The sequence below is a fragment of the Diabrotica virgifera genome, chromosome 5, assembly GCF_917563875.1.
Source record: "Diabrotica virgifera virgifera chromosome 5, PGI_DIABVI_V3a".
Lineage (NCBI taxonomy): Eukaryota > Metazoa > Arthropoda > Insecta > Coleoptera > Chrysomelidae > Diabrotica > Diabrotica virgifera.
The window spans coordinates 230,411,095-230,429,983 of NC_065447.1; the positions used below are offsets into that span (position 1 = coordinate 230,411,095).

General features: G+C 32.6%; 1 protein-coding gene across 2 annotated transcripts in view; it reads right to left on the reverse strand.

The window, feature by feature from the left end:
• Nucleotides 1-2,421: 2,421 nt before the first annotated feature.
• LOC114327173 (uncharacterized protein MAL13P1.304) overlaps nt 2,422-18,889 on the reverse strand; it is a 100,650-nt gene continuing 84,182 nt past the window's right edge. For both annotated transcript variants that reach the window (XM_028275706.2, XM_028275707.2), the window contains exons 4-7: nt 15,878-16,514; nt 12,105-14,308; nt 9,352-10,072; nt 2,422-3,023 (exon numbers count right to left, since the gene is read on the reverse strand). In XM_028275706.2, coding sequence (XP_028131507.1) covers nt 2,521-3,023; nt 9,352-10,072; nt 12,105-14,308; nt 15,878-16,514 — 4,065 coding nt within the window. In that variant the 3' untranslated portion in view covers nt 2,422-2,520. The remainder of the gene's footprint in view (nt 3,024-9,351; nt 10,073-12,104; nt 14,309-15,877; nt 16,515-18,889) is intronic.

Below are 18,889 nucleotides of genomic sequence, written 5' to 3' on the forward strand. Positions count from 1 at the left end.
TTTTTTTTATTTTTATGAAAATATTGCAAAATACCCGGTTTGTCCAACTGGTATGATAAAACCGGGTAGTAACTTAATTACCATGTAAAAAGACTAATGGGCAGAAAATAAAATATTTATTAAAAGTATGTGAACAAAAATCGGAAATCTGTGAACAGAAGTCACAAATAAAAACTTCATCTACATCATCATAGGCACTACAGGCGTCATAAGCCCATTTGGTGCAAGACTCACATTTTATCCAGCCTTCCTTCGCATTATAATTTGAAAATAGTTAATTGTAATATAAACACGCATCGTCATTATTATCTTCTTCCTCCAAACTCTCCAAAATGTTGTTTTTGATGCAGCCTTTTTTACCACGTTTTTTCTTTTTTTTGTCCAGTTCATTTAGTTTTAATTTTTTTACGACTGGAGATTTTTTTTATTTTTCCTACTAGCTTTCTTACTAGCTTCTTCAACAGAAGAAGCCACATGTTGTAGTTAATTAAAAGCAAAAAACCCACTGCAGAAACTGGAAGTAACAACAGGTCTGATAAAATCGGGTACCCGGTTTTGTCGATTTTCGGACTACCCGGTTTTGTCAAACTCGTAAACAAGACATTAAGTGTTATTTAAATTTTTAAGTTATGAAATAATATTCAAAATTTTTGGCCAAATTAAAGGTAATATACTAGGTTACATGTATTAAATTTTGAAATGGCCATTAGTTATTCATTAGAGGAGAAAACAGCTAGAAACTTACCTTAAAAATCGAGTTTCCTGCATCAAAAAACAGGTGAGGTCTTACTGCTCCGGCACAGATTACTCAAATGAGGTAGAAATGAATACACACGACTGTTGGTGGTAAAGGGACACTAATTTTAACATTGTCTAATAGATAGCAGCAGACAGTTAAAAGAATTAAGGGGTACCCGGTTTTATCAACCTACCCGGTTTTGTCCAACTCTCCCCTACCTTTCTGATTTTATGTTTTCACCCTCATTATATTTTCGTTTTATTAGACTATGGTGATCGTTATTTCTTTCTTATGTATATTCTTGGTCTCACCAAATGGTGGTTAGATCTCACCAAATGATGGTCTTCTTTCATAAACAAAGGAACACACAAACAATTTAGTGCAGTCACTGAAGGTTTTCACCTCCGATTTCGTTGAACCTTCATCGATTTTCATGAAAATTGGTGAATAATTAGAGGATACCTCAAGGAACAAAGGTGACATGATGCCAACGTGCGCTTTTACCCTGGGGGTGGATGCCAACCCTTCTCGGGGGTAAAAATTATTTTATTAAAAATAATAACATATGTCGATAGAGGGACAAATTATAAGCAAAATTTGTTATATAAAGTTATTAAAATAAGTCAACAGTTTTTGAGTTATTAAAGACCAAAAATTTTATCTTTTTTGTAAAAAAATGCATGTTTTAAATCGGTTTTTCACGTATAAATCAAAAACTGTAAGCTTTTTCAAAAAAGTTATTATTACGGAAATTAAAGGTAATAAAAAATTGAATACATCCCTTAAATAAAGAGCTAAACTAATGTTAGTTCAAAGTGAGTTATTGGCAATTGAATGTGTATTTTTTTCGACGAGTACTCAAATCTAAGTATTCAAGCTTAAATAACGGGAAAACGATGCAATGTATAAAATATTCCTTCTAAACATTTGTCAAAGTACTTCGGAATACCTATCAAATGAGGTTCAGAACAAGGTAATAGCTTCAAAGTTAAGCAAGTTATAATGAAAATACAAGAACCGTTTCGATTTTTTTAGGAAAAAGTGAAAAATAAAACATACGCCATTTCCACAAAAATTAAAATTTATAGTAATCATCACAATAACTTCTTTATGTTAGCATAAGTAATGCTTTCGATAATTTTGACCGGTTTAGAATGCATATTTTTGAAAAAAAGGTACAATTTAAAAAAATCATACTTTTTAAAATTATTGTAATTCTCATATTCTTTTGATAATAACTCCAAAAATGCTCAATATACGTAAAAAATTATATTTAACCAAATTTTAGTTTTTTCTGTGCCAAATATTATACCGGTTTTACTATTTCTATAGGGTAAAAAATAACCGAAATAGAAACGTTTAAATCTTAAATTTTGCTGTGGGAACCATGCAACCGGGGCCATTTAACCTTCTATGTTTAAAAAAGTAAGGGGTCTAAAAGATTAGGTTTAACGTTCTTAAATAGCACTTGGAAATAACTTTCAAAAAGTACTTACCAATTTTTAAGCAAATCGATGGAGGTTCAACGAAATCGGAGGTAATAGCTCATATCCACCTTCAGTGACTCCACTAATTATGTTTCCAGCAAAAGCTGTTAGGAAGCAGCGATGAAAAGAAACTACACATTCCACATTTTTTATTATAACTTTATTTTCAGCACATAAAAAATAGTAAGTACCTAATATTTTTATTGCTTTAAAAATATAAAGCAAATTTATTTATCTATTAACCAATAAACCTTAAGTCTAAAATAAATAATGTTATATATTTACTTAACTATCCTAATAATATATATCAAATATCGATTTTAAGCTTTTTCGTCTTCTTCGTTTAACATGTTTGAAGAGATCGTACTGAATGTCGTCCTCAGCTTTCTCGCTCATGTCATACTTACTGGGGTTTCTGGTGAGGGTAGCCAAAGCTTCTACAAGAGCAGACCGATTGGGTGTTCCTTTGAAGCTATGGTTGTGTCCAAACACGTCATCATATAAGTTGTGCACCGAAAACTTATCGGACACCTTAGGAAGGTTCAAACTGCCAGTTCGATATCTGACTGTTGGACTTATATTTTCGAGATGGCTGCTGGTGCTTGGTAGTTTGACTTTTACGGTTTGAGATTGCTTCTCCAAGTTTTTAAAGTACTTGATGGTTTGCTTAAAGTGACCGATGCTTGATTTGTCGGACTCTTCGGTTTGCTTTGTAGTAGTACGGATATGAAAACTTTTTGCTTTTCGAATTTGAGTTGACTTGGGTAACTTCTTTTCTTGCGTAGGTAATTGTACAACTGAAACAGTGCCATTATTTTAATAATCAGATATACTAAAATTATAACTAATTTTACATAAACAAAAGCTAACATCTTTCTAATAATTGATATTTAGATTTTCAGATCCCACACTGCTCAAACATTTTCCCTTCCAGACCCTGAAAATCTAAATGAATACTTTGTTAATGCGAGTAAAAATATTACATCAACTATTTTGCCACAACAAGATCCCATTTCATATCTCCCTAATTCAAGAAAGGTCTCGAATTCATTCTTTATAAAACCAGTCGTTAAATCTGAACTAATCCAAACAATTAATAGTATCAAAAGCAAATCTTCCTGTAGTACTGATGGTCTATCGATCAAAATTTTTTCTAATCTTCCAGAAAATGTGTTAGAAGTCCTCATCTCACTAATTAATGATTCTTTTGAGAAAGGTAAATTTCCAGAGTGCCTGAAGACAGCCATCATTATTCCTCTTCATAAGGGTGGTGAAATATCTAATATCTGCAATTATAGACCTATTGCACTACTACCGGTACTCTCCAAAATTATTGAGAGACTCATAAAAGCCCGACTTATGTCCTTTCTAGTTGAAAACAACATTTGATCACAAAATCAGTTCGGCTTTTTAAATAATAAATGCACCACTGATGCCATGTTTTCTGTACTACATGAGGTTTATCAAGCAATGAACAATAATCTTTACACTGCCACCTTTTTTTGTGACTATGCCAAAGCTTTTGATTGTGTAAATCACAACATTTTGATAAAAAAATTAAATTTCTACGGAATTCGAGGCATTTCTTTAGATTGGTTCCAATCTTACTTGGAATATAGGAAACAACTGGTTAGAGCAAATGATAAAGACTCTAGTCTCAAAAACATTGTATGTGGGGTACCTCAAAGTTCAGTATTGGGTCCTCTACTTTTCCTTATCTTTATTAATGACATCACTAATTTAAAAATGGAAACATCTTTCTTTTTGCTGATGATACCAGTATCACTTGGAGCAACTCAAATATTGCAACTCTTCATGCTACTATAACTTCTGATCTACTTACAATAAAAACCTGGTCTGACTCAAATTTACTCTCGTTTAACGTAGATAAAACAGTAGCATTGTCTTATAAAGGAGCTCTTCAACCCTTACCTCTTAATAACAGCCAGATCAGTACCGTTGATTCTGTAAAATTTCTTGGCATTTTTTTAGACAGCAACCTTAAATGGTCCCTCCATATCGATTTGTTACGGAAGAAACTCTCTTCAGCCTGCTATGCTATAAGATCTGTTTCGAATGAACTCAATTTAGCATCTTCCAAAATAACATATTTTTCTTTGTTCGAGTCACATCTTCGTTATGCTCTTCCTTTTTGGGGTTCTGGTACAGCTGCCCAATTCGATGTTATTTTCAAATTACAAAAAAAGAGCTATAAGATATCTGTTTGGCCTCAGAAGAACAACACACTGCAGAAGTTACTTCAAAGATCACGGAATTTTAACCCTTCCATCTTTGTATATTTTAGAAACTGTTTGCTTAATTCGTAAACATCTACATGTCTTTCCACCAAGACCTAATCATCACTACTTCACGAGAAATTCTACGTTTGACGTCTATTTGCCGACCCCGTCCTCGGAGTTAGTAAAGAAATCGATATTATATTCCGCAAAAAAAAATGTACAACAATCTCCCCCTACAACTAAAATCTGCACCATCTTTTCCCAAATTCCGTAAACTGACAAAAGCCTACCTGTCTGAAAGACCATATTATTCAGTAGAAGATTATTTTAGTCAATAACTAAGAAATTACAGTACCCTTTGCACAAGTAGTATTTTTATTATTTTTTTATCTATATTTGGGTGTCATATGCAGCAGCTTAACTTTTTAACTTTTAAACCTTTTTTATTAATTATTAGGTAGACTATGGATTTGCAATTTATTTAAATTTTTGCAATTGATTATTTCTGTTTTAACCTCGATTTGTTTATTTATTTTATTTAACTTATTGACGATTTATGTAATTTTAGTAAATTGGATTGTTACTGTTTTGTTTTTTTTACTATTTATAAGCTTTGTCGATAAAATTGTAAAATTTTTCATGGCAATAAAGCATATTTCTATTCTATTCTTTCGGAATCCAGATTGGGAGATTGCAATTAAAGAAGAAGTAGGCAAACTAAAGATTATGTTACTAATCGCTATAACGTTATTGGAGGACAAACCACTTAAAGAAGATAATGAGTAGAAACAGGTAAAAAAGTTGACAATGAAAGAGGAAATATAAAACTAAAATTGTTAAAGACCTAGAAATCTTACCGAATAACGAGAAGAGAAAGTTTAACAGAAAGAGAAGAGACAATTTAACAGAAAGGCCAAAAAAGAAGGCATATTAGCTAACAAGAAGAATATCTTTAATGAAGAATCTAAGTCAGAATGAAGTCAATCACTAACTTTTCAGAAACTAATTAGTCCATGTGGTGAGACCGCTACCGTCTGGAAAGATTTCTGATTCGATTTCTTTGTGGATTCCTATTCAAAAATATCCCCTTTAAACAAATATGAAGGGTGCCGGGCGAAATTTTTGGGCAAAAATTGTTTAAATAATTTTTATAAACAAATACAGAAGATCACGTTTTTTTGCTCTAAAATATATATTTTTAGGCTTTTGGGGTCATTCTAAACAAGAAAGGTATCTTGTAATTTTTCTCAAAAATTGATAGTTTTCGAATTATAAGCGATTTAAAATCTGAAAAATGAGAAAATACGCATTTTCGAGGCTTAAAAACTCATATTTATTTAAATAGTATTTTTGAGGTGGCCATATACTTAAATTCAAGTTTAAACATTCCGCTTCAAGATTCTGAAGAGTGGTTGCGTCTAACCTTAATTTAAATCGTTGTTTTTTAATTGTTAAATATGCATGTCCATCCCATTTTTTTGCCGGTGCGGAGCGCTCTATTTAAAAAATCTCCTATTTTCCTCAGAAAAATATTTTTTCTAGATTCTTTGGGATATTCTAAATAAAAAAAGTTTCTTGACATTTTTCTTAAAAGTTAATAGTTTAAAGTTATAAGCGATTTAAAAACCGAAAATACGTTTTTTGTCATTATTCAGATTTTAAATCGTTTATAACTTTAAAACTGTTAACTTTTGAGAAAAATGTCAAGAAACTTATTTTATTTAGAATATCCCAAATAATCTAGAAAAAATATTTTTCGGGGGAAAATAGGAGATTTTTGAAATAGAGCACGCCGCACCGGCAAAAAAATCGGATAAACATGCATATTTAACAATTAAAAAACAACGGTATAAATTAAAGTTAGGCGCGATTACTCTTCGGAATCTTGAAGCTGAATGTTAAACCTTCAAATTAAGTATCTGGAAACCTCAAAAATACTAATTTAAATATGAGTTTTTAAGCCCTCGAAAATGCGTATTTTCGCATTTTCAGATTTTAAATCGCTTATAACTCGAAAACTATCAATTTTTGAGAAAAATTACAAGATACCTTTCTTGTTTAGAATGACCCAAAAAATCTAAAAATATATATTTTAGAGCAAGAAAATGTGATCTTTTGTATTTGTTTAAAAAAATTGTTTAAACAATTTCTGCCCAAAAATTTCGCCCGGCACCCTTCAGATTTGTTTAAAGGGGACATTTTTGAATAGGAATCCACAAAGAAACCGAATCAGAAATTTTTTCAGACGGGAGTGGTCTGACCACATGGACTAAATGCATGCAAGCAAAAATGATATAAGCCTATGCTTATGGCGGCGTCTATGAACTAACTTCTAAACCACATTCGTCAAATAATATATGAAAAGAAAAAATTTGTAAAAATAGTCTAACCCACGTTTTTATTAGGCATATGTGGGTTAGACGCTTGTTTCAAATGTTTGTAAGCGGATTTTTCATTGTTTTAAAAATATGCGGCAGGCGGCAGGTTGTTATTTATGCTCTTGTTGTAATATTTTAAAGCAAAAATCACAAAGTTGGTAATTGTTCTTACTTCAGGTACTATTATTTTTATTACTCAAGATACTTATAAACTTATTTTGACTTAAAATTGAAGAAATGGTTTCAGTTAGTCTATTGCAACAATCATAACAAATCACAACACAGATAGAAATATGGATGTTATTAATTGGCTAAAAACACCTGTAATAAATACCTATCACAAAGGAAAGTCCCACAGTTTTATGAAAAAACATGTGAGAGATGAACAATTTTCGGAGGTAAATATTGCAAAATGAGGTATAGGTCGAAAACATGTTTAAAGAATGTGGAGTTGCCTCTAGTTGTGGCTAAATGGCAAACCACTGCGTCTACTGAAAAAATAAAGGACCTTAAAGATTTGGGTAAGTTAATTCCCAATGATGCCATGACTTTTTATGAATTTTTGAACAACATCGACTATGAAGATTTTGAAGGAATTGGGTTAAGAGGAAACAGTAGCGATCAACAGGTAGCGAAAACGCGTTCCAAGATTGCGGCTGTAATTTTGAATATTTTTTCGAGATATTTGGCACACGTATTCGTAACATAATAAAGAATGGCGGTACAGAGCCCAATTTGAAAAATATTTTAATATGTGGAAATTACTCTGTAATTAAATACAATATTAAAAAAAGAGTCTGTACCGCCATTAAGAAGCACAAAAAATACACTTTCTTCAAATAAACTTTTTTATCCGATGCCTAAATTTTGTGTTATTTTGGAACTATTAAAAATTTTTATTTCATTAGTAGTTCCAAAATGACACAAAATCTAGGCATCAGATAAAAAAGTTTATTTGAAGAAAGTGTATTTTTTGTTCTTCTTAATGGCGGTACAGGCTCGTTTTTTAAATATTGTATTTAATTACAGAGTAATTTCCACATATTAATATATTTTTCAAATTGGGCTCTGTACCGCCATTCTTTATTATATTACGAATACGCGTGCCAAACATCTCTAAAAAATATTCTAAAATACAGCGGCAATCTTGGAACGCGTTTTTGCTACCTGTTGATCGCTACTGTATCACCTTAAATCCAGATTTCGAGTTTGATCAAGATCAAATTGACTAGGATCTTAATTAGTAACGTTTATTTACTATTAGTAATGAAGTCAAATTAGCAGTTTTTTCTTTCTAATTATGATTTTTAAGGGATAGTCGGTTATTCCAAAATGACAAACTTATATTTTTAAAATTTAGCAAAAACCGTCTAAGCCACATTAAGTTATTTTTGCAATAAAATGTTATTATTTATTATAATTTTGTACGTTTTTCAAGGTAGCCTGTAATTATTGAAATATAAAAATATTATTGAAATATGAAAATGTGACAATAAAGCCTTATCAATTATTTTTTTAAGTAGGTAAATACATTATGCTCATTTACTCTGAACTATAGATATGTGGCTTAAACTATTATTGCAGAACACCATCCATATGATCAAATTTCTTTTTCGCCCCAACCCACAACATTTATAATCAACCCATTATATTACAGTGGAAGTATGGTACGAAGTGAAATGACCAAAGAGTAAAATCCGTCTGGTCAGTGGCCACTACACAAAAAGGCGATTATTTGATAATTATAGAGGAATGGATCTTTGGAACTCAATTTTCTGTAAGATACTGTCTAATATTATTTACTTACATACATCTTGGTACATCCTTTACAGAAATTTTGATTGAATATCAAAGTGGATATAGACCTGGACGGTTAAAAATATACGTATATTTGCATTGAGACAGATCCTTAAAAAATGGTGAATTTTGAAAAAGGCAGCGTATGGTAGCGTCATGCGATATGTTAAATTGATAAAATTGGTAGACGATGTCAAAAAACACATGTTATAACAAAATGTATATCAAAATAAAAATCCAAAATAGCCTTGATCTACGAATTCTTCCTTGAACCAAGAGGAACCTATGTAAGTACCAAGTTTCAAGATTGTAGGATAATGCAAAATGGAGAGTGAGTTTGACCAACTTCAAGTAATAGTAGAAGGATGGATAGAAATAAAGAGAAGTAGGAAGAAATCAGATGATCCTTTAAGCTGTAACAATAGGGCTTCTCATCGATTGCCATTTGTTTCGAGCTTCTGTCATATTTTGCATAATTTGTGTATAATATTAATATACACGGATTATACGACATATGACAGAAGCTCGAAACAAATGACTGTGAATGAAAAGCCCTATAAACTAACGTTGGAATTTTATTCTTACACATTGGTTCCACGTTGGGCGCCAATGTGTAACAATAAGACTCCAACGTCCTTCAGGATAAACAGAAATTTGCCATATTGATCGACAACCTCAATCGAGAAGGCACTTAGGAGATAGATACTCACCACTATTATATCTCTTGATTTTTTCTGATATTGGTGAAAATGTAACAGTTTCTTTTACTTTCTCCTGAGAAACATCTTTTAAATCTGGTTTATATACCATTTTCTTCATTTGTTTAATTTTTTCTTTATTAGTCTTTTCGTGTACGTAAGCTTGTTTTAATAACATCTTCTTCCTTTCTTCTATCGATAAGACAGTACATTTATTTAAGGAGTCATCAACGGATTGGTATTTTTTGTTATGTTGGTGAGCAAGACTTTCAGTCATAGATAAAATATCATCGGCTGACTTTCCCAACATATTTCCACTAGAAGTAACGTTTTCTTTAAAAGTCTCTTTCACGCTAATACTTTCATCTGGTTTTTTCCATATCAGCTTGCTCCTTTCCAGCTCACTAAAAGTTTTTTTCATTTTATTTGGAGACAACGATTTATTACTGATAGAACTGGAGCTTCGCGAAGAAACATTTTCCCAAAAGAACTTTTTGTCTTTGACTGAGCTCATGGGAGACCATTCTGATTCTATGGATAGATTTGGCATGCTGACTGTACTGCATAAGGACCAATCTTCGTTGGGCGAGACGACGGAATCATTCAGGGCATTTAGGAAAGTGAGATCCTCAATTTTGAATTTTTTAATACTGGATCCTAAACTACTTTCGTTTTCCGAAAATGAGGAATTCTTCGAGTTGGACTCACTTCCCAAGGAAGACTGGGCAAAAATCTGAAAAATAAGAAAGTTTACATGTTTCTGGTTTTTTATGAAAAACGTATATAAATTGTATTATCATTATCAAGGAGCATTAAAAGTACACTTTTGTAGGCCGTTAAAGTCGTCTCTTGTATACTAATCGTACTGTAGCCAGTTGTCTTATTCTATGCACATCTTTATCGATTCCTTGATACTCATTCTAGGTATAAAAACGATTGTAAAAAAAGAGATAATAGTACATGCTACTCTTAAGCTTTCTTTTCGTCCTTCTTAGATAATAATACTGCTTATATATTGGGTAATACTCCACCTTGGTCAATGGTAACTCCTATTAGCAATTTGTTCAATTACTCGTCATTTCTTATAGCCAACTGTATATTTCTAAGAATTATACAGGTCTTCTTGTTAACTCTCGCTGCGTTTCCCGACGCCTTGATTGTGCCTAATATAACACGCAAAGCCTGGTTTAGTTGGGCATCAACACGTTTGGTGTGTGGGCTGTTGAGCCATACCGGTGCACAGTACCCCGTAACGGTATACACGAGTCCCCAGCTCTGTCGACCTAAGGCCGATGTCAGATTATGCGTTTTGACCGGATGCGTTTCTGCCGCATCCGGTCAAAACGCATAGTGTGACAGATCGGTCCGGTTGCGTTGAAAACGGATGTGTTTTGAGACATCGTTACGCGCTTACTAACTGCACCAGGCTAAACCCATAGTGTGACAGGTCGGTCCGGTTGCGTTGGAAACGGATGGGTCTCCACCGCATCCGGTCAAAACGTATAATCTGACATCGGCCTTAGTGTACTCGCTGAGGAACCCCATGTGGTACCACAAAACTTTTGTAGAATATTATTTCGTGTTCTAAGTTTTGCAGTCGTCTTTGTAAGATCAGTAAGATATTCTTTAAAGCTTAGCGTTCTATCGAGTGTCACACCTAGATATTTTGGGTATTTAGTTTGGTTAAGGATATGTTGTATCACTGCTGCTATCTCCCAGATGAGCTTTTTCTTGGGTTTTTCTTTCTCTCTTCATTCAGCTTCAGTACCAAGCCTGCAATGAAAACAGAAGTTCCGGAGACAAACGGTCCCTTTCAGATTTTGGATTTTTTTTTTGTATTTTGGCAATGTATATAGGAGCTTCAGCACCAATTCTTTCGGCATAATTTCATTTCTTCAATAAACGATGAATACGACCTACCGGAAACTGTAAACCAGCACAATTTAAAGGGGTACTTGTCGACAGGAAAAGATTGCACCGCCATATTTTTGATAGGAGATGACCTAAGCCTGCAGAGAAATCGGTTTAAAAATAAAAATCTCCAAAACAAAATACATGACAAACCTCGTGCCTAGTAACAATTTAAAAATTCAGAAGGACGAAATATAATAGTAGTTGTTGATAAATAGGTATATAGAATAACTTGAAGACGAAATTAGAATAGGTAAAGACAACCAAACAGGTGAAGTTTCAAGAAGAATAGCACATGGATGATCATCATATGGAGCTCTTAAAAACGTTTTTAAAGATAGCAACATACCGATTAATCTGAAAGTATTTGATCAGTGGTTCTGTCAGTAATGACGCCTGCGTCTGATGCAGAAACCCTGTCCGATTGTCAAAAAAAAAAACAATGCTTCAAAACTAAGAATAGTGCAAAGAAAAATGTAGCGTTCAATAATAGGAGTAACAATAAAAGACAAGACCACAAACGAGGACCTACGAAACAGAATCAGAGTTACAGAAGCTGTAGAGCTACAATATGCCGCAGAAAGAGCTTGTAGATTGAAATAGAGATGGGCTGGCCACGTGGTAAGGATAGAAGGTGGACACGCAAATTAATAGAGTGGAGACCAAGAACAGATAAAGTAAACAGAAGAAGATCACCTAAAAGATTGAAAGTTGATCTTCGAAAGACGAAAGATAACGAAAATTGGATCAGTGTGTTACACAAGACCATGCACTCTAAATACAAACATGTCCTGCAGTGGACTTAGAAAGGGCTGATGATGATGTTTAATAAGTTAGTAGGCTATGATCCTTACCTTTCTTCTTTCCGCCACAGTCTTCGGAAATCCTTCTACTTCAGGCACAATATGGTCGAGGCATATCGGGGAAGTATCTTTGGTAACAATTTTGAAATTATTGGGGACAGAGTTTGTTTCTAAATACATTTGAATTCGTTGCTTGATCGAATTATTATTCATTTCATATTTATCACAACTTTCGATACAGTCGTTCGGAGATTTATTTTTAATCGAATTATCACAGCTTTCTTTTTTATCTAGCTCTTCTCTGGTGTTAGTTTTTTGGGTAACCTTGTTAGATTCATTTAAGATGTTCTTGAAATATTTATCATCCAACCTGTACATACAGTTTTTAGTCGGCGGGTCTATAAACCTTTCAGGAATCTTAATTTTATTTACATTAACGTTTTCCATATAGCGAGGCTGACACACATAGCTAGTACAATTATTATGATCTAATTGCTTTTTATCAATTGCAGCCACTTGCTGCTTATTGACAAATATTGGCTTAGACTCGTTATTATTTGCTTTAAACTTTGCAAATTGTTTATTTAAAACATAATCATTTGCGTGGTTAGCTAACGGTGTTACATTATTAGATTTGTTTTTATCAGGTATTTCGATATCCGAATAAGTTTCTTTAATGGTAGACGAAGTTTTACCAAAAAACTTTTGAATTCTGCTAGCCAGCTCATTTTCCTGATTTTGTTGGTTTTCTTCGTGTGGTGTTACATTATTAGAAGATACTTCTATATCCGAATAAGTGTCTTTATCTGCGTTAGACGAATTTTTACCAAAAAATGTTTGAATTCTGCTAGCTAGTTCACTTTCCTGAATTTTTTCGTTTTCTTCGTGTGGTATTACATTATTAGAAGGTATTTCTGTATCCGAATAAGATTCTGTATCTATGTTAGACGAAGTTTTACCAAAAAACTTTTGAATCCTGCTAGCCAGCTCGTTTTCCTGATTTCTTCCTTTTTCTTCATACTCCTTAGGTTTTGACACTTTGTTTGCCCCGTACATAACAGTATTTTTTATTTTTGTTTCTTCAACTTGAGATTCAAAAATATTATTTGTAACATTCAACTTGTCAAATTTATTGCTCATTGATTTATTGGGTAACTTAGTTTCTCTACTTTTATCACTGTTACTTTTTTCTTTAGGAATATATTTATTTTCAAATGAATGTTTTAACTGCAATACTCTATTTTGTGCTTTAAAATGACTACTAGCAAATACTATATTACTTTGGTAGTTGCTTTTAGTTTTCTCATCATTTTCTTTGGTTTCATTATTTGTTAGAACGTCTTTATCTAAATTATTTGTTTCATCAACTATTAAATTAGGTTTGTCGTTTATTTGTTTGTCTATTATCTTCCCCTTTTCTTTAAAAATATGATTAGTGACCGGGGAAATATTATTATATGTGTTCTTAGTATATGCATTATTTTGTATCAGTGTGTCCTTAGTTTCATCTATCTTTTCATTATTTTTTGCTAGTAGTTCCTTATTTACATTATGCTTTAATTCAATTAAATCTTTAATATGATTGTTATTCCTTATATTCCCGTTTTGGTTAATAATGTTAGTATACGTGTTTTTAACTTTTACACCACTTTCAATGTTATTGTCTGTATCAGTTTTATTTTCGTTCATATCACGACGACCTGTATTTCTTTCTAGTGAATTGTTAAAGCATGTTTGATCTTCTTTTAAATATATTTCATTAAGGATGAACGTACTAAAACTATCCGCAATATTGTTATTTTCCTCGGTTAATTTACTTGGTGTTATCTCTACTGGGTCAACATTCTTTTGAGTGGAATTTTTAAGGTTGGGTTCCATATCTACAGGTAATATTACAGGCTCATTAACTAACACATCCGATTTATTTTCGTTAATGTTAGTAATTGGTGTTTCCGTTTCACATTTATTATAATTTCCTTTGCCACTACTTTCAAATATATTAGAACCGCCGCTAATAGGGTCACAGATTTCGGTGCCATTGAGAGAATCGGTGTCTTTTGTGGTGACTTCAAGTTTACGTTCACAGTTGTTGTTTTTGTCGTCTATTAAACCTTCGAAAATTGTTCCATGCTTTGTTATTTCATCTACGACTTCTTTGAAGTTAAATGAAGATTTGTGGATCAGTTGCTTTTCCTCGAAAATTTCTTCTTGAATTGCTTGACTTATCGTTGACGACATTTTTTCTTCAGATGAATCTACAACAAAAATACCCAATAAGTAATACCATAAGATTAGAATCTTACAAAAATTTCTTTATTGGAATCATATGAAAAACAGAAATTTACTTATGAATGAACTTACAATTATAAGTACTGAATTATGAATGTTTAAGAATACTTTATAATCATCTTACATATGGATAATGGAACATCATCAAGGCTGTTTAAAATTTGCCGAATTACCAAAAGAATGAAAATAATATATCAAGTCAACTATCCACAAAAAGGGCCATCACTGTGAAAATTACAGAGAATTGTGGTAATTAGCCGAATAAGTAGGCTGTATGAGAAACTTATTAAGAAGAAAATAGAATATGACTGTAGATTACGAAGCAGAGGAGCAAGCTGGCTTTAGAGCTGGGTCCACAGAAGACCACTTGTACTCTATTACGCTTGCGAAAAAACACCCGTCAATAAAGAAGTTCACCTGGTGTACATAGACTTACAGAAGCAAATGACGGTGTGACCCTCAGCAAACTATGGTCAACTCTATAGCAAACCAATATTAAACATGGTCAAAGCAGTCCAAAGGCTGTATATTGGAACGACTGCAACAATTAAAACTGGAATACTTATCCGAGGGATTTAAGGTAACGAAAGAACTGAAGCAGGGTTGCTGTAATTCGCCTATCCTTTTTAAAAGTTATCTGGAACAAGCACTCAAGCTGTGGAAAAGAAAATGTAAAGGCATGGGAATCCCTCTCAATGACAAGCTGTACACTTTATGTTTAGCTGATGACCAAATTCTGATTGCTTATGATCATGACGATTTGAGTTACATGATGCGGAAGCTAATAGAAGAATATAATAGATGGGGTCTCGCAGTAAAGATAACTGAATTCATGTGTATTGGAAGGAGAAAGTAGTCCATTACATTAGATGGGGTAGAAATTAAACATTGTGATGAATACAAGAATAAGTACAAGTACCTGGGCATAAAGATAACTCAAGATGGCACACTCGATCCTGCTATAAAAGACAGAAACATACAGGTTAGAAAAGCCATATCCATGATGAACGGCATTCTGTGGGATCAAAAAATATCTGAAGCGAACAAACACCTCACATACATTACCATACTTAAAAGTGTAATCAGAAATTGCAGTGAAGTTTGGCAAACGAAATAAAAAACATAAAAAATGTTACTAGGAACAGATATGGATTTCTAGAGAAGAGCAGCAGGCCAGACAAATAAAGAAGACATCGAATACCAAATGAGAGAATACGAGGAATGATGGGAGTCACCATACAATAATTGATGACATAAAAACAAAATAACTAGTATGGTACGGCCATGTACAGAAAATGCCACATGACGGGATTCCTAAACAGATTTTGACGTAGACACCACAAGGGAGAAAGTAAAAGAGGAAAGCCGAGAAGAAGCTGGAGGGAGGGGATTGAAAAAGAATTAGAGGAAAGAGAAATCCCTCCAGGTCTATGGTTAAACAGAGAAGAATGGCGGTTAGGAGTCGGAAGGCGTCGGAGAACGATGTAAACCGATAGTTGTAGTAGTACATATAATGTTAAAAGAGCGGTACTTACCTATAACTTTTCTGACAGTTCTTGAATGCCGCAACGACTTTAAAGTTACTTCACTTTCATTCTTTTCGTTGACAAAAATGTGGACATTAAAAGGACACCCTTTGATTAGTTCACCACCAGCAATCATGTTGATCTCGTACATTCCATAGTTCTTCGGAATATAGCAAACTTTAATCCTGTCGTTTTCTAAAGTAGCTTCGACGTCTATTTCTTCGCTAGGTACTTTCTTTTGGCTTCTTGAAAAGTTCCATTGGAAAGATTGGAGATTTTCGATAAGTTTAATAGAAGACCTACGCCGTGATTTAATTTTTCTTGTAAATTTGCGCTTTCTGTTGATCAGTTTTGGAGAAATAGCTTCTCCGAATGATCCGAAAGGACCTCTTATTTGGATTATGATGTTGCTTTCGTTGTCGTCGTCACAGTTCTCGTCTAAATATACGTAGAATTCGGCCATTTTGTACTGTTCTCCGGAAAAAACTCCCATTCCTCTTACTATGTATCGTTCGGTAATCTTTTTCTCTTTTTCGTTATTTTCTGCGATTTTATTCATTGATATTTGAATTTCGGATAGGTACTTGATAAACTTTCTTTCCAGTTGAGAACTAAGAGCCTTCTGTAAGTCTTCGTTTGAAAAAATCTGTAATTTTAAAAAAATATTTAATATGAAAAAAAAGTTACGAAATTAAATAAATATCATAATATACAGGGTGTCCCGAAAAGATTGGTCATAAATTATACCACACATTCTGGGGTCAAAAATAGTTTGAATGAACCTAACTTACCTTAATGTTGTTCTGAAGCTATTTTCTTGTGGCATTTTTACAATTTTAACTATTTATAATGGGAAATAAGCCACAATATTATTAAAACATGATTTTTATTAACGTTTCGACGCCCAAATCGGGTGCCGTTGTCAAAATACAAAATACTACTAACATAAACAAAAATGTTGTTGCTTAGTAAAAAAAATTCTTCTAATAATTTATTTAATTTGACTCATTTATATCGGCAATTCAGATACATAATATGATACATTTTAAAGTAGAAGACTTTAAAATGTATAAAAAATAAAAACAAAACGTTAATAAAAATCATTTTTTAATAATACTGTGGCTTATTTCCCATTATAAATAGTTAAAATTCTAACTTACCTTAGTACAAATGTGCCCATAAAAAAGTTACAGCCCTTTGAAGTTACAAAATGAAAATCGAATTTTTTCAATATATCGAAAACTATTAAAGATTTTTTAATGAAAATCGACATGTATCATTATTATGGCAGTAACATCTTAAAACAAAATTATAGTGAAGTTTGTCCACCCCATAAAAATTTTATGGGGGTTTTGTACCCTTAATTCCCCCCATACTTTTGCATACGTTCCAATTAATTATTGTGGTACCATTAGTTAAACACAACGTTTTTAAAACTTTTTTGCCTCTTAGTATTTTTTCGATAAGCCAGTTTTTATCGAGATGCGGCTTCTTTTTTAATATATTTACATAAAAAATTTATGGGGGTTTTGTTCCTTTAAACCCTCCAAATATTTGTGTACGTTCCAATTAAACTATTATTGTGGTACCATTAGTTAAACACAGTGTTTTTAGAACTTTTTTGCTTCTTAGTTTTTTTTGACAAGTCACCGTTTATCGAGATGTGGCTTCTTTTTCAAAATATACCTAAAAATCTAAATTATAAATACATTTTCAGATTATTAACAGGTCTCTATAATCGTACTTAACCATATACTAAATATGTGGTGGATTCGACAAATATTCAAAATATGTCGATAAACACTGACTTAACAAAAAAGTACTAAGAGGCAAAAAGTTTTAGAAACATTGTGTTTAACTAATGGTGCCACAATAATAATTTAATTGGAACGTACACAAAAGTTTGGGGGGTTTAAGGGAACAAAACCCCCATAAAATTTTTATGGGGTGCACAAATTTCACTTTAATTTTTTATCAAGAATGCCACATGTCCATTTTCAATAAAAAATCTCTAAGAGTTTTTGATATATGAAAAAAAATCGATTTTCATTTTGTAACTTCAAAGGGTTGTAACTTTTTTTGTGTGCACTATTGTATATAGGTAAGTGAGGTTCATTCCACATATTTTTGACCCCAGAATATGTGGTATAATTTATGACCAATCTTTTCGGGACACCCTGTATACATAATATATGGTAGTGGAGCCCAAGCGGGGATTTTTGCAGTTACTCGAGCGCGTCAAATTATGACATTGGGAGAAACCCTGTAAATGTACCCCTACCATAATATTGGATCTTAATACAGGGGAGTTCGTTAAGGGGGGTCCGAAAAAAAATCTATCCTTAGAAAAACTCGAAATCGTCAGATTATGATAATGTAAGTTAAGAATTATACATGCAGATCAGTGTATACTACATATTGTACATATGTATTTCAAAAATCTGACGGTTTGAGCGGGGCGTAAGGAAATGGGTGAGTCACAAAGTTTCACAAGAACAAAGCGAATATTTCGAGAAATAAACGTCAGATCAAAAACCTAAAAATTATGTGTTCAATATTTTTTAAAAATATATTGAATTATACCAAACACCACCCCCCACGGAGAGGGGGGGGTAAATTTAAAATTTTAAATTCCAACCCCGCGATATTTCGCGAAATAAACAGCAGATCGAAAAAATGCAAAATACACGTATTCAATATTTTTAGGTGTGGTGGGGGGTTACTTTAAAATATTAAATAGGAGCTCCCATTTTTATTGCAGATCTGGATTTCTTACGGTAAAAATAAGTAATTTTTGTCCGAGACATTTTTTCGAATTATGGATAGATGGCGCTATAATCGGAAAAAAACGATTGTTGGAAATGGAAAATTAAATTACTTAAATTACTTTCCTCCCCTACTAATAGGCTTGTTCAACTGAAACACATTTTTGGTAAGGTTAGCATTGGAAAAAATACTTAATTGTAATTACTTAATTGACATTCTGCAGTATTATGTTTATAAGTATCACAATGATCAGTT